The sequence below is a fragment of the Eulemur rufifrons genome, chromosome 28, assembly GCF_041146395.1.
Source record: "Eulemur rufifrons isolate Redbay chromosome 28, OSU_ERuf_1, whole genome shotgun sequence".
Classification (NCBI taxonomy): domain Eukaryota; kingdom Metazoa; phylum Chordata; class Mammalia; order Primates; family Lemuridae; genus Eulemur; species Eulemur rufifrons.
Window position 1 is genome coordinate 49,452,613 of NC_091010.1, and position 22,682 is coordinate 49,475,294.

The window sequence follows — 22,682 nt, forward strand, 5'->3', positions numbered from 1 at the left end:
GTGTGGTTTTCCCTTCTCCAGAGAGTCATCTGGCTAGGAAGACACTCTTAAATGGACGTAATACAAAAAGTGTGGTGAATTAAAGCAAAGTGAACATGTGGTCCTTGCTCTAAAAGGGAATACGCATAAATGTACTGTTATAATAAAGTGGCTCTGTAGTTGTAATAAGCACATAGTCTTACGTTTTCTCAAACCCCAATAATTTATGTGTCAAACTGGGCACCATCTTCATCTTGAATGAGAATAATTAGTAACTGGGGTAACCACAAAACACATTCCCTAAAATTTTAAAACACGGACCATGGGTCTAATTGTTATTTGCAATAGCATTTCTAACCTGATTCTTTTAAAGGGGCATATATTCCCAACAGCTAGCATTTAGAATGTATGTTTCTTCACATGACTTAATCTAAAGCCCTATGTATCAAAAGCAGGGAGGCAGTGCATCCTTGACTAAGTAAGCTGAGTTGTGCCCCCTACTATAAAGTGATTTTTTAAAAAAAGCATCACCTCACAGTTCTGTTCCAAAAAAACTTTGAGGACTATTATAATTATGTTGGCATGTATCAATTCTTGAATATTTTTAAAAGTGATCTGGGCATATTTCCTTTAAGAGAAAAAGTCAAACTGATGTCACTAAACCCACTTGAAAACCAACAGCTATTACAGTTGTGCTACAGAAGGGGTCAAAGTCAGTATTAGAAATATTATACTTTATTGAACTCTAGAGCAGCTAATCTACCCTCCCCTGTCGACCAATGATAATAAGAATGGAAGAAAATACGTGAAGGTTAAATTAAGAGTCTATACCACTTGTTAAAAATGTTGGAATAACTTTCACTGTACTGGTGAGGCAATTATAATACCCTAACACATACAGTAATGATTCATTCTTGTTCAAAACAAGAAGTGATTTCACTTGAGATTCTGAAGTGAATTTATTCACACCGATTGTGCCCTCTGCTTTAGTAGGATTCTGGCTTACAGAGCCCTTTTCTCATTCTCCGATGCTCAATTTTAAAGTACAACAATAAAACCCTAGTGGACAGAATCTGGAATTGGGTAGCATGAGCCACAACTATATAGCCCAGACTAAGGAATTTTACTGTTATGCTGTAATGGAAGGAGGAGGTTCCTCCTTTCCTTTTCTGGGGATTTGCTCCTTTGTCCTTTCAGCTAGTTCTTTCTATATATTTATCACAGATGAGAAAAAGACTGGTTGTGGATAAAAAAAAAATAAGCATTTGTGCTATCAACCAAAAAGATGTAGAAAGGATGCAGTCTTTTACCTCCAAATAGTCCTTGCAGTCCGATCTAGCCCTAAAGCAAGCAGAGAATACTACTGCAAAGTTACTGATAGAGATGTAGCCTTGCCAGCGTCACTGAAGCTACTAAAAGGCATATAAAAGGAAACTTGACCTTATCAGAAGGCTACATTTGATAATGGAAACACTATATTTCTCCACTGATATACAACACTGTGTAATGCACTAAAAAAGCTGGATTTTGGAGTTATAGCACAATTTGTAACATTACAGCATGTTGGGTCACGCCTTCCCATCGTCCTTCTTGTTCTACTCTGAGACCCTTCACCCCTTAGTATATCCAGATTCACTATGACATACTGATGAGAAAAGACAAGGAAACAGTGTCACAAGCCACAATGGAGCCATCTGCATGCAGTTCAGCCTGATTTTACCCTTTCTTCCATAATAGACTCCATTACAATTTTGAACCATCTGCAAAGAATACAGATACACAAAACTAAAACAGGTATCCCTCTATGATTAGAATATTTTAAAGTCTTCAGAAACTTTCCAGACGTACCTTTGATAGAATCCCCCTGCCCCCACAACCCAGTAGAACCCAAACAGGGACATCCTTTGCTCCTGTAAGTCCTGCCAGAACTTGTTTAATGGGTGTTCAGGGTTTTGGTTTTCCTCTTTATTCTTCTTCCTCCTCCTCTTCCTCTTCCTCTTCATCATCATCTTCATCATGGCAGTGTGTAATTTCCTGGGGGACCAGTGGGAAGAGGTTGGGGGGTTTAATCTCACTAATCGACCGTGTCAGCTGGTGCCGCTTATAGTCGGTGTCTTTGAAATCCACTGATGTGCGGTTCCGGGTGGCGAGAGGGGACTCCATCTCATTGATATCTACATGTGTATGCTCCACCGTTGATTCATGAGGCATCTAGACAGGACAAGGCTAGAGGCTCAGAAAGCAGACAGAGTAAAATAGCTGCTTCCCAAATCCAACCCCTCTCCTCTGTTAGATGGCCATGCACAGTTATACCTATGATGGACCAGAAGATAGGTCAATATAGATATCTCTTCATAGAACTACCTATCGCTATCTATCCATCTCTTCCCTAAGGCCGTGTCCATATTGTTTACTATCGCCTGAAATTGGATAAGATAAAGAGGAGAGATTCTTATCTTCTATGTCATAGCAAAAAATCAGTTCTAAAACAGAAAAGTGTCACAACGTAGGAATATAGAAACCACATTTCTTTCGATTCAAAGACCATTCAAATATAACTTTTAATAGAGTAGATTTCAGAGAGTGAAGTTATACTCTGTATCCTCCTATTTTGGTCACACTTTCTCAAAGACCCCTTCTTATACAACCATATAACCTGCCCATGGGCTCTGTATATCACAGATGTTCAAACCGTCTCCTATGCCATCCTACAAAGCTGGTTGCTGATCCTGGCCTTGGAGTGCATCTTAGCTATCAACAGTAGCTTAAGGCTGTAGCTGTAACTCACCAAGACATGAGCAGCTCTGAAGAGGTAGCTGAACGGGTAATACAGCAGGTTGATGAAAGATGCTGCATACAGGTCAGCATAACGCATCACCTGACTGGCGAAGAGGGTCTGCCGGGAACCACTGCGAAACAGGCTTCCCATCATCCCATAGCACATGTCCATGTCATGAGTTACTTTCTAAAACAAAGAATGAGATTCTCAGCTTATTCAACAAATATTTTTTGAGCAGCAGCTATGTGCCACTCCCTATATAAAACCAGAAATATGAAAATCACTTAAACTCAATTTATTTCCCAAGTTTTATTTGGATACCTTAATACGTTTCTGGATGGAACTAATGTCTGGGCGCTCATTGCTACTGCTGTCAAGGTGCCTGAAGACAAAAGAAAAACTCAGTGAAAATCTCTGGAAAGAACATTTCTTACAGCTAAGTGACGCCCAAAGAGGTAGATGGTTTTTAGGGAAGGAATTTTTAGAATTATGAAACTTACTTGTAGAGTTCAGCCAAGAAGATATCCAAGCTCTGAAGCTCTTCAAAAAGTGCTAGTTGAGGTTTGGAAGGAAAAGGGAAATGTTTTAAATAAATAAAAGCACCCAGTTCCTAACTGCTGCTAAAACAAAATTAAAAGGTTGCAGATATGACTGAAAAGTATAGCCTGGGAGTAACATGTTATAGGTGAGTGTGTAAAATGACCTCCTCCCTCCCCTTCAGGAAAACCCACTGATACCCTGCTTGGAGTCTGGCAGCTGCTGCCAGAACACCACAATTTCCTCTTTAACTGCCTTTCCTCACACTAAATACCACTGACTACAACTTTCCTAGATTTATGCTCAGAATATTCTGAGCTTACTTACAAAGTACCAATTCATACCCTATCTCAGATGTAGTCAGCAAAGCCAGTGTAAATAGTCCCATTTTCAGATGAAGGATTGAGAATTAGCATTAAGTCACAGGTCCAGGAAATAGTAGAGCCAAATCAACTAGATTTCTAAAACTTCATAGGTGGAAAAGTTGAAAATGTGGATGGAAGGCTAGCCAGAAAACCCCACTGATACTGTGGACAGTAGTAACAGCAGCAGCCAGCATCTCCTGCAGGCTTCCTGTGTATTGCAGCCTTTCTCAGCCTGGGTTCCCCAAGATAACTAAGCCCTACTTCATCCACTGTACATAACAAGTTTTCTAATTATCATCTTTAGGAGAATTGAGAAAACAGTCACTCAAATGATTTTCTGTGTTCTGTGGTTTAGATGAGGAGCTTTGGTTGAGAAGGACTGTCACTTCTATCTTCTTTATACACATAGTACCTCAGTTAAATCTCGTCAGCTTTAGCAGGTAAGTACTATTATTATTGTCCCCATTTTTACATTTGAGGAAACTCAGGCACAGGGTATCTTGGTAACTTGTCCCAGGGCATGCAGATTTTAAGTGGTAGAGCCAGGGTTGCTATCCCAGGTGGGCTGAGTTTCCAGAGTAACTTTCACCACACTGCAGGTGATATGTGCTAGGGCTGGCTAAAGAACTTGTGTCAAACACCTTTATATACCCATAGCTCAATTAAGTATAGTGTATATACTGCAAATGTGCAGTATAGCTCAGTTTGAGCTAATACAATTTGGCCTCAGATGAGAAAATAAAAAGTACCAGGAGGTAATTAACATTCAGAACTGTCACTGCCCCAGAATCACAGATACAGGCTGTTAGCAGAGAGACTGAGACTACTAGGCATGGTTGGAGACATACAGGACTACAGAGGAAAGCAGTAGTAGTGCTCTAGTGCACATTCACTTGTTACTATAATACAACTCAGGACGCCAACATTCTATACTTAACCTCAAAGAGCTACAAGAAGGCCAAACAAGATAACCTCTCATAGTTATTCAAATTCTGGAGTTCTGTGAAATATCTGAATATAGGAAGGAGGTATCCAACTATCAGGACCCACCTTTTAACTACCTCTGACCCCCTGCATACAAAGCAGTAAGCTTATCAAAGAGGACTGAGTCAAAGCTTGTCATTTCGATATAAACTAGCTATGTCAAAGATTTATAAAATAAGAGTAATGGCTCCTTACAACTCTTGTCAGTCCAGACATGCAGCTCCTGTGCAAGTTCAGGAATCACCAAGAAAGTTCGCCATCCTTGCCGTTTCTTTGATTTTAAAATGTCCCCAAAAATATGATCTCCAATATACAAAATGTCTTTTCCCTTGGCTCCCAACAGATCACAGATTGTATCAGATGAACCTGAAACAATGGAGTGAACAAGGAGAAAACAAAAATGTCTCTATATTAAGACCAGTGTTCCAAGTACCGTAACTATTAAATACTATGATTAATTTTATTCTTAAAATTATGTGAGGGACAGACTAGAAAATAGAGCTCACCTTTCTTAAAAGCAAGGACTCACCATTCTCTTTTTATTGCCTCTAAGACAAGGCCTTCAGCTCCACTGTGCTGACCAGAGCTGCTGATCACCAAATCCAAGAGCAACAAAACTACATGTCTTAGCTTTAGTGAATATAATCTTCAAAAGTACCACTACAGTTTTTCATCACAGATCTGCTATTAAACTGGCTTTGTTCAATTATTTCTAACATCAAAATAATATGTACCTGTGCCACCAGAGCCTCCTTGAAAACCCCCTGAGAATATCTTGAGAAGCACCCCAAATGATTATGGACATTGAGAAAAAGCCTGAAATAGGTTTTAAAAAAAAGGAGGGAAAACGAATCCTTTTAGTGAAAATCAGATTCATTAGGACATACTATCAACTTCTCAAACTTGGACTCCTGTTACATCAGTACATGACTAAAACTGTTCACCTCCAGTAAATGACATCTTTAGAATACATGTGGCGCCATGCTGGAAGAACACCAAAGCTTTCACAGTGAGGCCTGAGCAAAGACTTATAATAAATAAAGGGAAGTCTGTGACTCACCTCCTGAGTAGACGATGCCATGCTGTAGGGGGCCTGTATAGGTACCAATTTTCAGCTTGCCAGTTTGCTGTGTGAAGAGAATATGGATAACTTTATTATCCTATCACAGTCTCCCCCAACAGTATTACTTGGCCAGGCAGTCAAATGAATGACACTTATTCTTTTGAATTAGTGAGTTTGTTTGGCTACTTTAGTTAAGACCAAAACTCTTAATTTCAAAAGAGAGATATGAGCTAATAAGTTAAAAATACCTGTTTCCCCAAGGAGAGTAGGAATGGGAAAGGAGAAACAGAAGAACAGTGTGCTAGCAAACAGATCATTCTCCTGACTTACGGTATCCACTTGACGCAGTACTGTGCCTTCTCCAAAAAAGAGTGGTTTCCGTGCATCCACCAAGATCAGGTCAAAGTAGGACTGCCATGGTCGATGGGAGCTCCCAGGCTGTGAAGGAGAAACAGCAAAAGCCAAAACATCACTGCTTACCTTAGGTACTGATGTTTAATCTCACTCAGATGCAAGGAATATAGAAATACTAAGTAAAGCCAGAAGATCCCATTATTTTATAAAAAATATCATGTCTAACTATAAGCCACATCCTTTTAGAAGCAGGCAAGGTGTAAATAATAAATAAATGACTCTAGTAATTTATTAGATTTATTAGATCCTACACAGTAACTTATTTCACAGGACTTTAACATAAATTGTGTGCTCACACCCTGAAATGTGCTAAAAAAGGGGCTCAAAAGGGGCTAGAGAGAGGGACAAATCAATACCCACAGGACAGATTAAGAGAGAGGTAGATCAGAACTAATTTACAGAAACTAACATGGAACTATTATTAGGAAATTTTACTGGTTATGTTTTCAGAATGATGGCTCTAGGAACATACTGGCCTTTGGTTCATACTGCAAGCTATTCACAACACTAATGTAGAAGTTACACACCCATTAAAATTATTTCTATCCTGAAATGGAACCATGGCATTAACTTTTAAAGACCAAGCTAAAGGGCACTGTACACTGTGATTTTGGGTGCTCTCAAAACAGGGTTTGTTAATGTTTGTTCACAAAAATCTAGGGCTAAAATTCTGTAAGTATGTGACTAAGTTGCAATGGGTATCACTCCTTAAACCTAAGTGCAGTCATAATGCAAGAATGAAGACTTTTCTGCTAAATATCAAGGTTAACTCTCTCTTGGCACAAAACTCAGCAATAACTAATAGCAGAATCTAGAAGTTGTCAAGAATATATACATTCAAATTTTCTTTTTTTGTTAATCAAATATCTTCCTCAACCTTGAAATTCCTTTCATTGCCAAACAAACTTAACAATTCTGTATAGAACTTGTTGGGCATAAAATTATTCTGATCTCATCCTACTAAATACCACATGAATATCCCTTTTATTTCTGTCTACCAAGTATTCAAATTGCTAATGACTTTAAATTCTACTAGCTCCTGAGTTACTTCTAATGTTAATGATTAAGATTAGACAGCAGGCTTTAAAAGTAGGACTTTAGGTGGGTTCTGACCAGCCCCCTCCCCTCCATATTCCAGAATGATCAATGCATTCATTATTACTAAAGCAATGGTCTTTTAAGTTACATATAGTACCTTGGGGCCATGTGGGAAATTGAACAGGTAAGTCATAATTTTCTGGGGGGGGAAAAAAAAAACAACATAAGGTCCATATACTATTTTTTCACAAGATACATAATACCTACAAAAAAATTACACACAAGCTTTTCATAGAACATGTCTTTTTCAAGATAGGATTCATCACATTATTATTTCCTCTAAAGTTTATGAAATAATGGCAGTGGAAGCTAAAAATTAATGCTTCATCATACCAACAACAACAAAAGCTTCTAACATTCTCAGGGAGGATACACACTTCTTCTAGAAGATGTTTTTGAATATATATTTGGAGGTAAGGGGCCTAGGAGGTAAGGGTTTGGAGAAAACTAATGACTTACATGGATATAACATATTACCTTGACCTTGCTACTACGGTCCCTAGACCAACTAACAAACCACTGGTTTTGTAAGACTGTTTAATACAAGTCACCAGATATTTAAATCAAGATTTTACATGCAGAAAGGAGGGGGGAGTGAAACTTCTTGCCAGTACTATAAACTTGTACGTGTCTCAGCAAAAGTACAGTGAAGTTGAGTTAAATCAGTATTTCCACACGCTTTAATCATGGGAAAAATTTCGTTTTAGGTTAAGAGGCAGTAAATTTTGACAGCTAAGATTCAAAACATCTTTGCGCCATCTATTGCTACAGTACTTCCAACAGTAGGGAAGTCGTATATACAGAGCAATAAAGGGTATGACTGCTGAAGTTTATATAAATGATCCTCCAAAATGGCATAGAAGCCATTTGATCACCACAAATGTTTTAAACAACCCCAAAATTAAAACCTTCAAGTAGCCTTTTATAATAAGGGAAAATAGTTAAAATGAACATTTAGAAAAATTGAGAACCACTCTGACATAGATTTTATCCTATATATTTTTGCTTTTCCCACTCTGCTTTCAAAATGAGATGGCAAGAAACTACCTTCACTTAATAAACTTCTATCCTCCTCATTATCTTCACAGTTCTTTAGGCCAAAATAATTCCACTGTAAATAAACAAATATGAATACTGAGTACTTACATCTGTATATTTATAGTCACTGTTGGTGGCAAGAAATACTTTCCCTACTTCCTTCATCCGGCTCAGAAGCAAAGGCAGTTTTCCCTGAAATGTAATATGATAATGAGTGAAACACTAAAATATTTCTCTATTTATATGTTGGGGTAGTCACATACTGGATTTCTATACATTGAAATAGGAATAGGGGAGGCCCTTTTAGGGCTAGTTGGTTGGTTTCAGAATTTTGCATTTAAAAGCCCACATTATCACCATGCATGAATAAAGTATTAACATATATAGCATAGTTTATATAACATATAGATTTATATATAAAATAATACACCTATTTACGTGGTTTATGTGGTCATTTACAACATAACTCTACCTTCCTCATGATGTCTCCCTCAGGAAAGAGTTTAAATTACCTTGAGATTCTTGAAGTATGTGAGGTAAGACAGCAATCAAGAGAAGTGGGTTTTAAACATTACCCACAAATACTCTATATAATAGAGATTATTAGGGATGGCTTCACTGTGTATCCTATGGTTTTATAAAACACCTTGCAGAATAAAATAACATGTGCAGGTGCAACCTAGAAATCACCCACCCTGCAGACAAATGAGGAAATTCTAACTCCTGATGTGTCTGGAAAGAAAAACACCTTTTCCTTCTCTCACAGTAAATAGATTCCTTTACTCAAATTCTCTTGGACTCTCCCCATTCAGTGTTCTTTCTTGAAAATCATAAGGGAGGTGGGTGGAAATAGGAGACACAAAGACTGAAAACAAATCTTTACCACAGAACTTTGAGAAAATACCATATTCTGCTTTTACTCTGTAGGAAAAGAAATAAGTACCTCATCTTGGGGCTCTGTATTTATTTTTTATTATGAAAATAATTTTATAGAAAAGTTGTGAAAATAGTATTGAGAGTTCTCATACATTCTTTATCCAGCTTCTCTTAATATTAACATCTTATATAACAACAGTACAATTATCAAAACTAAGAAATTTACATTAGTACAATACCATTAACTACAGATTTTTTTGAATTTTATTAAATTTTCCATTAATGTCTTTTAAGGTATTTTAAAGCTTTCCTCATTATTCCCTGTTGATAGGTTAAAGGCATTTTAAATAACAGTCACACATATGTACATTTATGAGATGATCTAATGCAGTGGTTATGACTTGGTTATGAATCCCAGCTTCACTACTAAGTGTGTGACCTTGGGCAAGTTATTTATTCCCTCTATTCCTCAATTTCTTCTTCTATAACACAGAGGTAACAATAACAACTAACTCAGGGCTACAGGAAAGATTAAATGGCATAATGCACGTAATCACGTAGCACAGTGATGTGCGTACAGTAAACCTCTAGCTGCTATTATTATAATTAGAGCTAAAAGAGCAAATGAAATACTGGGTCTTCTTGCCTATCAACAAACAGGCAAAACTCTACCAAGACCTACACTCTGGCTGATAATTCTTGGTGATTATACCTGGCACCTACTACGCCAAGAAAAATAAATATCTTCCCTGTCCATTTCATTATAAATAGTCTTGTTACTCATTTTCCCAGCAGGTAAAATAAGTTATGCAGATCTATTTTTCCCTAAACTACTTACATCTTTGACTACATACTTCTCAAGATTTTCAACTGTCTTCTCCTTAAGGGAGCCCTAGGGGGAAGAAAAAAAGGAACTAAGAAAAGAACAAAAATCAGTTTTTAACATTTAGTTTATAAGAAAAAGTATGTTTACTATCAACCCACATGCATTTCTTTAGTATTTACCAAAACGGAAAAGAAGAGAAGGCCAGGAAAAAGGAGCAGGTATGATTTGCTACAACTCTGCCTTTAAAATCTGTCTTCAAAATATACAATTGTTTCTATTTTAAATTAGAAATTAAAAGACATTTCATATCTTATTCAATACAGTTTATAATAAATGTAAACTTAATATTTAATTAGTGTTATTAGTCAAGTGGGAAACATTTGGACAAAAAAAAAAAATGGACCATTGTCATCTACGAAGGATATGTTAAGTATAATCTAATACGGTAAACTCTCTTCTAAGTAAGTTGAGAAATGCAAACTGGAATAAAATCTAGTCAAGTACCACCACTGAGGAGGGATCAGCATTACCTCTGAGAGCAACACGGCCAAAGACAAGAACAAATGTCTTCTAGAGAGCTGTCACTGGAGGCCAAGTCCATTTTTTTTTTTTTTTAAACAAAGGAAAAATTGTTCCATTTGCATGTGGAAAGTTTTTTAATGTTAGACCATAAAACACATGCCAAAGAATGAGCAGGTGAAGAAGCAGCTTCTAGGTACCTTGTAATGAACCCAGTCAACAGCATCTCTTACATCCTGGAACATACTCCGGTAGGACATGAAGAGGTCCCCATCTTTAAATCCTGTTTCACAGCTACAGAAAGATAAAAAGAACATGACAGGGAATCCAAAAAAGGGTAAATAAAATGAGTATCAAAATTGCCCAGGGGACCCAAAGGTTCCGTATCACATGGGTAAAGACTATGACTAATTAGGAAAATTACTCCCTAATGAAAATCCACTTTTGACCACCAGAAATGGCTACAGTGTTCAACGGATTACAATAGTTCTGAACAAATACAAAGTGACAGAATATAATGAATGGAAGCTAAAAGGCCAAAGATCCAAAAATATCAGGTTCTTTTATTTATCACTTTTTAGAAACAGGTTCTCATTGAAGAAACATTTAAAACTCAAAATCGGTCATTTAGGTTCTTTCCACTCTGACTTTTCTGACATTGTCCCTAAGTACAAAGGTATTGTCCATTTTCTATTTAGCTTAGTGACTCAGCTTCCCACCAAGTTTAGTGTCTTAAAATGGATAAGGCATAAAGGGGATCAGAAGTTACCAAACTTTTGCATCTATGACTAAACTTTCAGCAATGGCTGTATAATTCTCCCCTAAAAGGAGAGGATAATTTGTTTAAGACTTAAGCAGAATTTTATTTCAGGGAAGATAAACAGTATTTATCCTCAATCAAATCTTGCTGGGCCTGGGAATGAAACTAAATTAGCATCCCTGAATGGCTCCTGGGTGGCTGCTGTGAAATGAGTTGGGGGGTTTTAGTGTAATTCTGCTTGGACAGATAATCATCACACAAACCTCCCACTCAGTTGTCACAATTAGCACCTCTGCTGGCCGTCTTCATTCCCAGGAGAAGCCAATCAGAAGTGGTCCCTTCCAAACATGGCTGCAGCACACTGGCAAGGAGAGGGCCGTGTGGGAGGTGAGGGCCTGCATGGAGCTGCTGGTGCTGTCCCATCTCTCAGGCTGGCAATGTGGCATCTCTCACTAGCACTAAATTCACTTTAGAAAAGCAGAAAAGACCTACAATGGCCAGTTCTCTAAAACCCTGTACAATAATTTAAAAAAATCAATTGAAAAAAAAGTACTAGTATATACATACCTGGTATATCTGGGACAATTAGTAAAAAAATCTACTAGGCAGGCCAACAGGTAGGTCTCTGAAAAACGAAGAATAGATATTCATAAGCTATAAGTGAAATAATTCATACTTACTTCATTATCTCCCTTAAGCAAAGACTAATGGTCATAGAAAGAAAGGAAAGCATCAGTATAAATAAGCATAGAATGAGTCTACCTGGTAGGTTGAATAATGTGTTCAGAATGTAAAATCTTTCAGTGTCATCTCGTTGGATAAATTTATTTGGATATTGCTCTCTAGTTTCTGGTCTGAAAGAAAATTTTAAAAATCAACTGACATTTTAAAAATTAACATTATAACAACTATGGGAAATAGTCATTATTCAAAATTCCATTCAAATATTTGATGGCTATGTGTAAGATAGCATTCTAAATATTAAGCCTGGGTTGCTATGAAGATGAACAAGCTCAGGTTCCAGTACTTAAAGAGTTCTCAGTCTGGTAGGGGAGGTAAATAACATACATATACAATTATAACAAAGTAAAAAAATCACAGCTACTACAAGAAAGGTGCAAAGAGCTATGAGAAACCTGAAGAAGAGGAAACGATTTCAACTTAAGGCACAGAGAGAAGTGAACATGTGGGATGAGGAGAGGAAAATCTAGGGAAGAGTCATGGAAGTGGTGGCATATATGATGAGCTGCGCCTTAAAGGCCAGGTGGGCCAGTTCTGAAACTCGTTCAATTGGGTAGAGAAAGGAGAACAGAGAAAAAATAAAGCTAGAAAAATGGGTTGAGGTAGATGATGGTATTGTTTCTATATTTCATTCAGGGGCAAGAAAGAAGGTGCTACTGACAGTTTTTAAGCAGAGATATACACCCATCAGAGCCGAGTTAAAAATTAAATTAGTAGCTGTTTTAGGATAAACTGGAAAAAGAAAATATGACATATTGCAAAAATGGCCACAAATTCTTCCTGGCACTCTGTGATGCAACTTTGTGGCCCCTGCCATTAGAGGTTCAGTTTATTTCTCCATTCTTTTTTTTTTTTTTTTTTTAAGGCTGGTCAAGTGAAGCAGTGGGAGTGAAGAAGGAACAAAGGAATCTGTAACTGGTTTCTCCATTCTTGAATATAGGCTTGAAAAACAGCAAGTAGCATCTAAGCAAAGACTTGGGAAACACTTGTATAGTGGGATTTGCCCTCTCTTGCTATACTTGGAACCCTGAGACTACTGTGTGAATGAGAATAAAATAGTCTGCTGGAGGATAAAAAGACTACATGCAGCGATGAGCCACCCAGCCATCAGCCTGCAAACTGCTAGGCATGTGAGTGAGGCCATTCTAGATCAGCTGCCACCTGACCCACCAGCTGACCACAGACACATAAAAGAGCTCAGAGAGATCGGTCAAACAATCCCAGAATTGCCCGGCTAACTCTCAGAATTCTGAGCTAAATAAAATGGTCACTGTTTTAAGCCACTAAGTTTTGAAGTAATTTATTTTCCAACAAAAGGTAACTGATAGAAAGTACTGGGAAATCAGGTTATTCCAGTGGTCCAGATGAGAACAGTAGGTCGTGTTATAGAGTGGTGACAAAGGAAATTAAAGGGAAGAATGTATTCAAGAGAGATTGCCAAGGTAAAATGAACAAGACCAGGCAAATGATCGTATCAGGCAGATGAGGGACGTAAGAGCCAAAGATGATAACACTCACGCTAAGGTGTCTCTGAGAGGTGATTGGTACTGTTAACAGAAATTTGAAAACTGGATAAGAAGGGGATGTAAGAAGAGTTCTATTTTGGCTATGCTAAGCTTGAAGTAAACAGATTTTTAGCAGGCAATTAGAAACAAAGATCAAGAACTTAAAACAGACTTGAGAGATAAGTGGGATCATCTACGCACAGGTAATAGACAAAATCATGAAAAGTAGTAGAGGAGATGAGGCCACTTAAGAGTGCAGAGAAGGAAGAGAGGAGACTGAGAACAGAACCCTGGAGAACATTCAGGGTTAAAAAAGAAAAAAAAAAAACCAGCGAAACAGAAATTGTTAGAGATACATGAGAAGCTTGGAGAGTTCAATGAAATACTTCAAAAAGGAGACAGTGTTAAAAAATGTTCCAGAGAAATTAAAAGGGAGAAAGACTGAAACATCAAAAGGCATAATTCTGACAATGAATACATGAAGATTAACAAATCTAAAGGAAACTAAATTTAAAGTTCATACTCAGAATGACTTGGGTAAATTCCTGCTTGAGTTTGTTAACTATATATGGCATAAACTCCAGTTAGGCATATAAAATCACACTAGCTCCCTGTCTTAAGTCACTCTTCTGAAATAAGATTATTCTACAAAGTTACTCTTACTGGGAACTCTTATCATCTAGCCTTTCAAGATTTTTTGTAATGAAAAATAAGGTGGAAGGAAACAGTAATGATATACTTTCCTCAGACAGGTTTAGTAAACACATTGTTTTCTTAATATACTTTTCTATTCCCTCCAATCATTAAAGAACAAGTCCTTTACATAAAGATAGTTCACATTTATTAGGCAGTTAGAACCCAAACTGATTTATAAATATACTTAGAAATTACATTTTGTTTAAGTGTCAAACCATGCTAATATATATTTAAAATAAAACTCAATTCAAGGCTAGGTAATGTGTCATTAAAGGAATGCTACACTTGGAGCGGGAAGGAAGCAGTTACAGTACAGATCCCTACTTTCGGTGACCCACACAATATAAAGATTATTTGAAAAAATGAGGTCCCAACTCATTAGCAAGGACTAATGGAGCCCACATTTCCCTTCCAGCCTTGTCCATTGCTATACTTCAATAACTACTCTCCTTTTCCCTCCATCTTCAGTCTCTCCTTTCCATGGGCTTTGCGCCTTTTCAGTCTAAAGACTGCACAGTGCTAAATGCCATTTGAATGATTGTGCATTTACTCATCAATGACTTAGTTTTGAAACACTATTAAACATATTTTCAAAGGAGCTATTGGGAAAGTTTATTGGCTTGTGTAAGGGAAGAGAGGAGGTCTGCTTGAGTTAGTAAATGTGACTGCAGTACTAATTTATTGAACTGCTGCTTCTCTTCCTTTTCTTCTCTGTCTACCCCTGTCCCCCATAATACAAAAATTCCTTTTCGGACATAAATAGAAACCTGGCTCATCTTCATTGGGATTCTGAATTATAGTGACAATATCAGTATATAAAACAGCTTAGCTTACTAGTACTACCTGCAGTCACTTCATTTTCTAAATCCTGCTTCCTGATAATCATGGATCTTGAACAAACCCCTTGTGAGAGGAAAAGTGAAAGAAAGGTGGATGTAACCACGGGCCTTCCCAGATGTGTCAAGGTCGGTACTTATTAGGTTGGTGCAAAAATAACTGAGGTTTCGGACAGTGAATTTTAAATCATCGTAACTAGGCTCAAACACATCTTTATTGATCAAAATAGGAACCATTACAATCAACACATTTTTGCAAATGAGAAATAAGTTTGCTTATTTCTGTAGCATAAAAATCCATACTTTGGGATTCCACAAACTCTTGGAAAGCATTTCCTGCATCCTGCTGGTGGTGGAAGTGTTCTCCCTGCAAAAAGTTGTCGAGATACTTGAAGAAGTGGTATTATGGAGGATGAGGCAAAACTTCATAGCCCAATTCATTCAATTTTTAAAGTGCTGGTTGTGCGACGTGGTCGGGCGTTGTGGAGAATTGGGCCCTTTCTGTTGACCAATGCTGGCAGCAGGCGTTGCAGTTTTCGGTGCATCTCATCGATTTGCTGAGCAGACGTCTCAGATGTAATGGTTTTGCTGGGATTCAGGAAGCTATAGGGGATCAGACCAGCAGCAGATCACCAAACAGTGACCATGACCTTTTTTTGGTGCAAGTCTGGTTTTGGGAAGTGCTTTTGGAGCTGCTTCTCGGTCCAACTACTGAGCTAGTCGTCGCAGGTTGTCATATAAAATCCACTTTTTGTCAATACGTTACAACCCAATAGAGCAATAGTTCATTGTTGCGTATAAGAAGAGAAGACAACACTTCAAAATGACGATTTTTTTTGATTTTCAATGAGCTCATGAGGCACCCACTTATCGAGCTTTTTCACCTTTCCAATTTGCTTCAAATGCTGAACAACCATAGAACGGTTGGCCTTGAGGTCTTTGGCAACTTCTTGTGTAGCTGTAAGAGGATCAACTTCGATGATTGGCTCTCAATTGCTCACTGTCAATTTCTGATGGCCGGCCACTGTGTTCCTCATCTTCAAGGCTCTCCTCTCCATTGCAAAACTTCTTGAACCACCACTGCACTGTACATTTGTTAGCAGTTCCTGGGCCGAATGTGTTGATGTTGTAAGTTGCCTGTGCTGCTTTACAACCCATTTTGAACTCGAATAAGAGAAGTGCTCTAATTTGCTTTATGTCTAACATCATTTCCATAGTCTAAAATAAATGTAAAATAAACAGCAAGTAACAAGTCATTAGCAAAAAAATAAAGCAAGAAACGCACATTAGGCCAGGCGCGGGTGGCTCATGCCTGTAATCCTAGCACTCTGGGAGGCCAAGGCAGGAGGATCGCTCGAGGTCAGGAGTTTGAGATCAGCCTGAGCAAGAGTGAGACCCCATCTCTACTAAAAATAGAAAGAAATTATATGGACAGCTAAAAATATATATAGAAAAAAATTAGCTGGGCATGGTGGCGCATGCCTGTAGTCCCAGCTACTAGGGAGGCTGAGGCAGAAGGATCGCTTGAGCCCAGGAGTTTGAGGTTGCTGTGAGCTAGGCTGACGCCACGGCACTCACTCTAGCCTGGGCAACAGAGTGAGACTCTGTCTCAAAAAAAAAAAAAAGAAAAGAAAAACACACATTAAAATGATGTATAACATAACCACATTTATTTAAGAATGCATTCCAATATCAAACAGGAAATTTCAACAATGCTAAAACTGCAATTACTTTCGCACCAACCTAATACTTGACACTGTTCTTACTATGTATACCTGGACATCTTTGAGCCTGTATAATGTCAGTAATGCCAGCTGAAGAGTCTTATATCAGATTCTTCAATTCCAAGTGGGGCCCCGCTGTGACCTCAGATTTAAAGGAAGCTCTGGTACAATTTCAGTCCTTTTTTGTGCCTTTTATCACCAAAAAAAAAAAACAAAAAAAAAACAAAACTTTTTTTTTTTTTTTTTTGAGACAGGGTCTCTCGCTCTGTTGCCCAGGCTAGAGTGCAGTGGTGTGCACCACCATAGCTCACTGCAACCTCAAACTCCTGGGCTCAAGCAATCCTCCTGCCTCAGCCTCCTGAGTAGCTGGGATAAAGCATTGTCTTTCTAACAATTTCAATGTAGACTGATGTTACTATTTTCCATCAAGAATGAATAATACATGGTAAAGTTACACAAGAGACTGACACATAACCTATTTTGGTTTTAAGAGTTGTTCTGACCCTAATATAGTGTCAGTAGTAAATAAGGTAGTATGACAATAGAGAAAATGTGTAATGGTAAAGCCATAATTACAGAAGTTGTCAAATTGTGGTATTATGATTTTTTAAGAAAAAATTGGGATGCTTTGCCAAAATAAAAAGTATATACTAAATTTTATTTGCTATCTACCAGGGTATAAAGTCCAAATTAGTGACAACAGTAGAAATATTTTGATTATGAAAATAAAGCTCATCCTTATTTGTTTTAAATATTATAACCCTCTATTCATTTTAACCCTATGTTTTAAAAAAAATTTTAATCACACAATCAAATGGTTGAAAGTGTTCATTAGAATATAAAAAATAATGTATTAGCTACTAAAAATCTTTTTTTTTTTTTTTTTTTGGAGTTTGGAGTTCCAGTGAGCTTTCATGGAGATAAATTTTAAAAAATCAAGATTTTACCAACCATTTTTTTCTGAACCTTATAAACTCAGCAGAGACTCTGGTCCATATATGTGTACATACAATATAACACATCCCAACAAAAACAAAGCCCCACTGGAAAATTTGCTAATTAACAGAAAACCAATTTTCCCTTTCCCCAAATATTTTCAAAATTTTGAGTTCCCACTGTTCACTTCTCAGTGGAACTGGTCCCTTGTGGCTAGGGACACTGGAATTCTCTCCCATTTTTACTGAACAAAAAATAAATTTTTTCTGTTGTTTTGTTACTACAAATATTAGTCATTTAAACTGCTATAGTTAAAACTTTTTCAAAGCACTTTTATGTACATACCTTTTCAGAGCAGCTACCTGAGAACTGTATTAAAAAGGAGAAAATAAAAATCTTAGAATTTCAAATAAGTCAAAACTACTGCAGTTCTTTTGGACAAATTTGAAGATTAGCTTTGTTGAATGCTGTATAATTAGAAGGCACTTAATTTAAACAAAATGTACCTGCCAACTATTTGTATGTCAGTTTAGATTCCAACTGCCTAACGTTAACTAACCTTATGTCAAGGAATTTTCTCTTTAAAGATGAAAGGAATAGGCAAGTATATTACATCTAGGAGATAATGTCTTCATTGTATTATTTGACTATAAAAACACTAGGAAGAGGCTATAGGTTCTTTGTACTCACCCCCTTATGAAGTTAAATCCATGTGCACAGACCAAGAGGTTTCCATAGGCATCAACTTTCAAAAGATTTCCATATAGTGTGTCAAAGACAAGTCCCCTATGTGAAAATGAAAACATCGTTGATTATGCAAAGTAATACGGGCAATAATTTTATGTAGTACTACTCAATCACCAAGAACCAACTTCATCTAATTCCCGCTTTGTAGCCACTCAAGTATGTCCCAAAACAATATAACCTTAGAAGCTAAAATGAGTGAATTAAATCTTAAAAACTAATCCCAGAGCAATTAAAAAATATTTACTTTGTCCAGATAGACTGCAGTCCCCAAACCCCAGGCAGAGGAATGGTGCTGATCCGTGGCATGTTAGGAAATGGGCCAGACAGCAGGAGATGAGCTGTGGGCAAGCCAGTGAAGCTTCACCCGTATCCACAGCAGCTCCCCATCGCTGGCATCACCACCTGAGCTCCACCTCCTGTTAGATCAGTTGTGGCATTAGATTCTCACAGGAGGGCGAATCCTGCTATAAACTGCGCATGCGAGGGATCTAGGTTACGTGCTTCTTATGAGAATCTAATGCCTGATGATCTGAGGTGGAGCTGAGGTGGTGATGCTAGCCCTGGGGAGTGGCTGCTAATACAGATTATCATTAGCAGAGAGGTCTGACTGCACAATAAATGTAATGTGCTTGAATCATCCCCAAACAATTCCAACCTCTGGTCCGTGGAAAAACTGTCTTCCATGAAACTGGTCCCTGGTGCCAAAAAGGTTGGGGACCACTGCAGATACATAAATACTCTCAATTGTTTTCTATATGGAGTAAGAGCTTAATCGAAGAAGGTATAAACATAATTCCTCTTAATATAGCTGGTACCATTCTATAACAGTCTTTTAATTTCGTTGAGCAACCTTTTTATCTTTCACTCTATCATATGTTGTATGTGGGACATATATGATAGCATCTCAAATGAACATTATCTTTCTTAATTTTAAATCTTCCCTATCAAATCCAGAAATGCAAACTGCCAAGGCTCTGACTACCAAGTTAACTATATTAACAAAACATATAATGGCTTTCCAACAGCCAAAGATAGGACCATCTGTGATTACTGCCCATCAGTTTTAGTAATCCCTTTTCTTACCCATAAGTAGGTCTTCTTTAATAGCAATAAACTGAGCTCAATTCAAGAACACAAAAAATACGGTGTATATGAAAATTTCATGGCAATTTTAGAATCAGCACCAAGCAAAGAATTATTTGATAATTTTTTTTGTCAGAGATAAATTTGGAATTACTAATTTTGGGGGTAGGGGAAGTAGTCTTAATCCCAAAACATCTTGAAAAATTACCTGGTAGGGAATGTAGAATCATAAGCAAAACTGAGCAGCTCCTGGGGATAGCCAATAGAAACTAATCTTTCCACGGTAAGCTCAAAGCCAAGGGATTCATACTCCGGGGACTTGTACACTGCATAAAGAAGAGGTTCTCATTAGTCAGCATAAAGAACAGCCAGTTAAAACAGAAGGCAAATGATTGTGTTTCTGCTCTTTCCCAATGCATCCCTCCTCCTAAATCTGCCATTTTTCTTCTTTCCCCTCAAGCTCTATGTTTTGTACTGTCCCAAGTAATCAGAGAACTCAATTGTTAGTCTGTGGAAATAGGTCATCTTATAGCAGGAGCAGCAGCAACAACATGAATTATCAAACATTTCATTATATAGTGCCTTCATTCTTAGGAAACCTATTCCAAACATCTTTCCTTTATTCTTTCATTCCCAGAATTAAAAAAAACTAATATGCACAACTGTGATATTAATCATGACAACAAAAGTAAATGGAAAACTAGGTAAGAGAACCTTCACTGATGTGCATAATGGACACATAAATCCTTCAAAATCCAAAATGAGCTTTTTTTTAAAACAATCTATTTTTAGAATTCCTATTTGGCTTGGTAGTTGCTTTATAGTCCTTGTCCAATCAACATATTTGTTCTAGTTGTTAGATTAACTTTTCTTATCAGCCTTACCAATGTCATAGCCATCACAATTATATTTTATAAGTTGTTACTGCAGGCCAATCATAAAAAGACATGTCTGAGAATTAGAGAATCTGGATATGAACAGAGAATTAGACATTAAAGAATTATGATTCATTTCATTAGATGTGATTATGGCAGAATGGGTACATGCAAGTATGTGTATTAAAAAAAAAAAATCTCCTTATCTGCCAAAGAAGGATACCGAATTTGTTACAGGCCAAATGCCATGTATTTCAGACTATGGGGGTTTCTCTCTATTACTGTGTATGTCTGAAATTTTCCATAATGAAAAAACTTTTTAGTGTTATCACTGTAATTCAGCATAATGAACACACTGCTCCTTTAAATAGGTTTCTTCCAAATAAAATATTTAGATAAGCATCCTTCCATCAGTCTCTAGGAGTGGGTAAGCCATAATCAAAATAAAAATAAAAACAAAAGGACCTACCAGCTTGCTAAATGTCAAATCAGGCAAAAATATCCCTTCTATTCTTGTAGTCTCATAATAATGCAACTATTATTATAATATTATTATAGTTTTTCCATCTACTATTAACATCTTTAGCTTATGGCTAAAACTGATTTTTCATTGCAAATAGTCCGCCTATCCAAGTTAGTGCTTACGACTCAACTTTCCTTTTCCAAAAGCAATCCTTTTGAATATTTCAGGAAATACATAAAAGAAACTGATTGCGTCCAAAGAATGGAACTGAGTGGCTAAGTGACAGGGAAGAAGACTTTCATGTATCTTCTTGTACCTTTAAAACTTGTAACATATAATGTATTTATCTATTTTTTCAATTAAATTGAAATTTTTAAAAAGCAAGCTGGGCTTTCAAAATCCTTTAATAAACATTTGTCAGACAAAAAACAGAAGCCTAAAAATTTTAAGGTTCTTTCGGAGATGCTTGAGTCTCATCTCTTCAGGACAATGCCCAAGAAAGCTGTCTTTGTTTCTTTTGTTATCATGGGGGTAATAATAATTTAATGCTAATGCAAACCCTAGCTAACATTTTCAAAACTGGCCATATTTCTTTCTTTCCCTCAACTCCTGCCTCATCCCCACCCCCCGCCAAAAAAAAAAACCATGTTGAAGACTTACCTGTGGAATTCCTAAATCTATTCTATAAGATATGCACTGTGGTAAAGAAAGTGCTACACAGTCATACACACTAACAGAGTTAAAAGCTGGTGTATTATCATAAAACCAGTAAGGTATGGTACCCACTGATGTAAATTTGAGTTATGCTGGGAATATAACATCTCTCACCTTACCCTGCTCCCTGCTCCCACCTCAACTGCAAGTAAATCTCATTTTAATACCATTTCCAAAAACCAAAAATTACTTCTCAATCCTAACCAAAGTCCATTTATTTCAAACAGTATTTAATGAAAAAAAATTTCCATATAGCTAAGTATTTTGGGTACTCTACTGACATTCATTCTTATAGGATTTGGCCCATATATTAATAAAGTATTTTTAATTATTAATTTTTAGAAGGAAAATTTGCTGGATATGTCTTAAGAATGGGGGACAAAAACAAACCTTAATCATTCCCACCTAGACTCACACCTAAATCAGCAATTTTCCCTAGTTAAGGAGTAAAGTAATTATAGAATGATGGAGTAACTGGTATTTAAAACCTATGTCTATGAGACAATTTGGATTGAAGCTCAAATTAATTTACTCAGAATTTTTAGTGAAAAAAAATACAGGGGGAAAAAAATCTCAAATCCCCATTTTGCCAGTACAAAGCCTGGCAAAATGAATAGTGGAAAACAGAAAAGTAGAAAATAAAACATTACCTATTTGCCACATTGTATTTATTCACAGGGCAGAACTTCCCAAGTGTTCAAGGGAAGTGACTTTCTAGAAATTCCACCTACAGAAATAAATGCTTTAAATTTCCTTTCTCTCAATGAGTTAAGGTACTTTCCAAAAATACAATGTATCTTCCCCATTTGCTGACCCAAAGTTACACAGCAAGAACAAACATCAGCTGAAGCCAGAATGTAGGTCTCTCTCAGTCTCATCCAAAGTTCTCTGTGGTAGGGTATACTACCACTGCTAAACATGAATTTCTAGATTACATAGCCATCCAATCTTAAGCTTGGGTGTCGAAACATACACTTCTCTCTCCAATTTCTTTCAACTAGTCCAAAATAAACTGCTCTAGTCACAGGTGGAAATGGATTTAGCAAAGAGAGTCCAAGTTCCACTTTGATGACACTATCTATTTCATCAAGCTCTATATTAATCAGTAAGACCTACAAGCTATT

The 22,682-nt window shown here is 37.0% G+C and overlaps 1 protein-coding gene across 6 annotated transcripts in view; it reads right to left on the bottom strand.

Moving 5' to 3' along the window:
* Positions 1-916: 916 nt before the first annotated feature.
* Positions 917-22,682, bottom strand: part of NT5C2 (5'-nucleotidase, cytosolic II) — an 83,341-nt gene continuing 61,575 nt past the window's right edge. For 2 of the 6 annotated variants that reach the window (XM_069460131.1, XM_069460132.1), the window contains 15 exons: positions 19,715-19,832; positions 18,367-18,462; positions 12,001-12,092; positions 11,806-11,863; positions 10,679-10,772; positions 9,972-10,025; positions 8,366-8,449; positions 7,317-7,358; positions 6,038-6,145; positions 5,705-5,771; positions 4,840-5,010; positions 3,259-3,310; positions 3,080-3,140; positions 2,768-2,944; positions 917-2,190 (listed from right to left, as the gene is read on the bottom strand). In XM_069460131.1, the coding sequence (XP_069316232.1) occupies positions 1,945-2,190; positions 2,768-2,944; positions 3,080-3,140; positions 3,259-3,310; positions 4,840-5,010; positions 5,705-5,771; positions 6,038-6,145; positions 7,317-7,358; positions 8,366-8,449; positions 9,972-10,025; positions 10,679-10,772; positions 11,806-11,863; positions 12,001-12,092; positions 18,367-18,462; positions 19,715-19,832 (1,520 nt within the window). In that variant the 3' untranslated portion in view covers positions 917-1,944. Of the gene's footprint in view, positions 2,191-2,767; positions 2,945-3,079; positions 3,141-3,258; positions 3,311-4,839; positions 5,011-5,704; positions 5,772-6,037; positions 6,146-7,316; positions 7,359-8,365; positions 8,450-9,971; positions 10,026-10,678; positions 10,773-11,501; positions 11,569-11,805; positions 11,864-12,000; positions 12,093-18,021; positions 18,046-18,366; positions 18,463-19,714; positions 19,833-22,682 lie in introns of those variants that run through there. The other 4 variants (XM_069460130.1, XM_069460137.1, XM_069460133.1 and 1 more) reach the window with 4 other exon arrangements.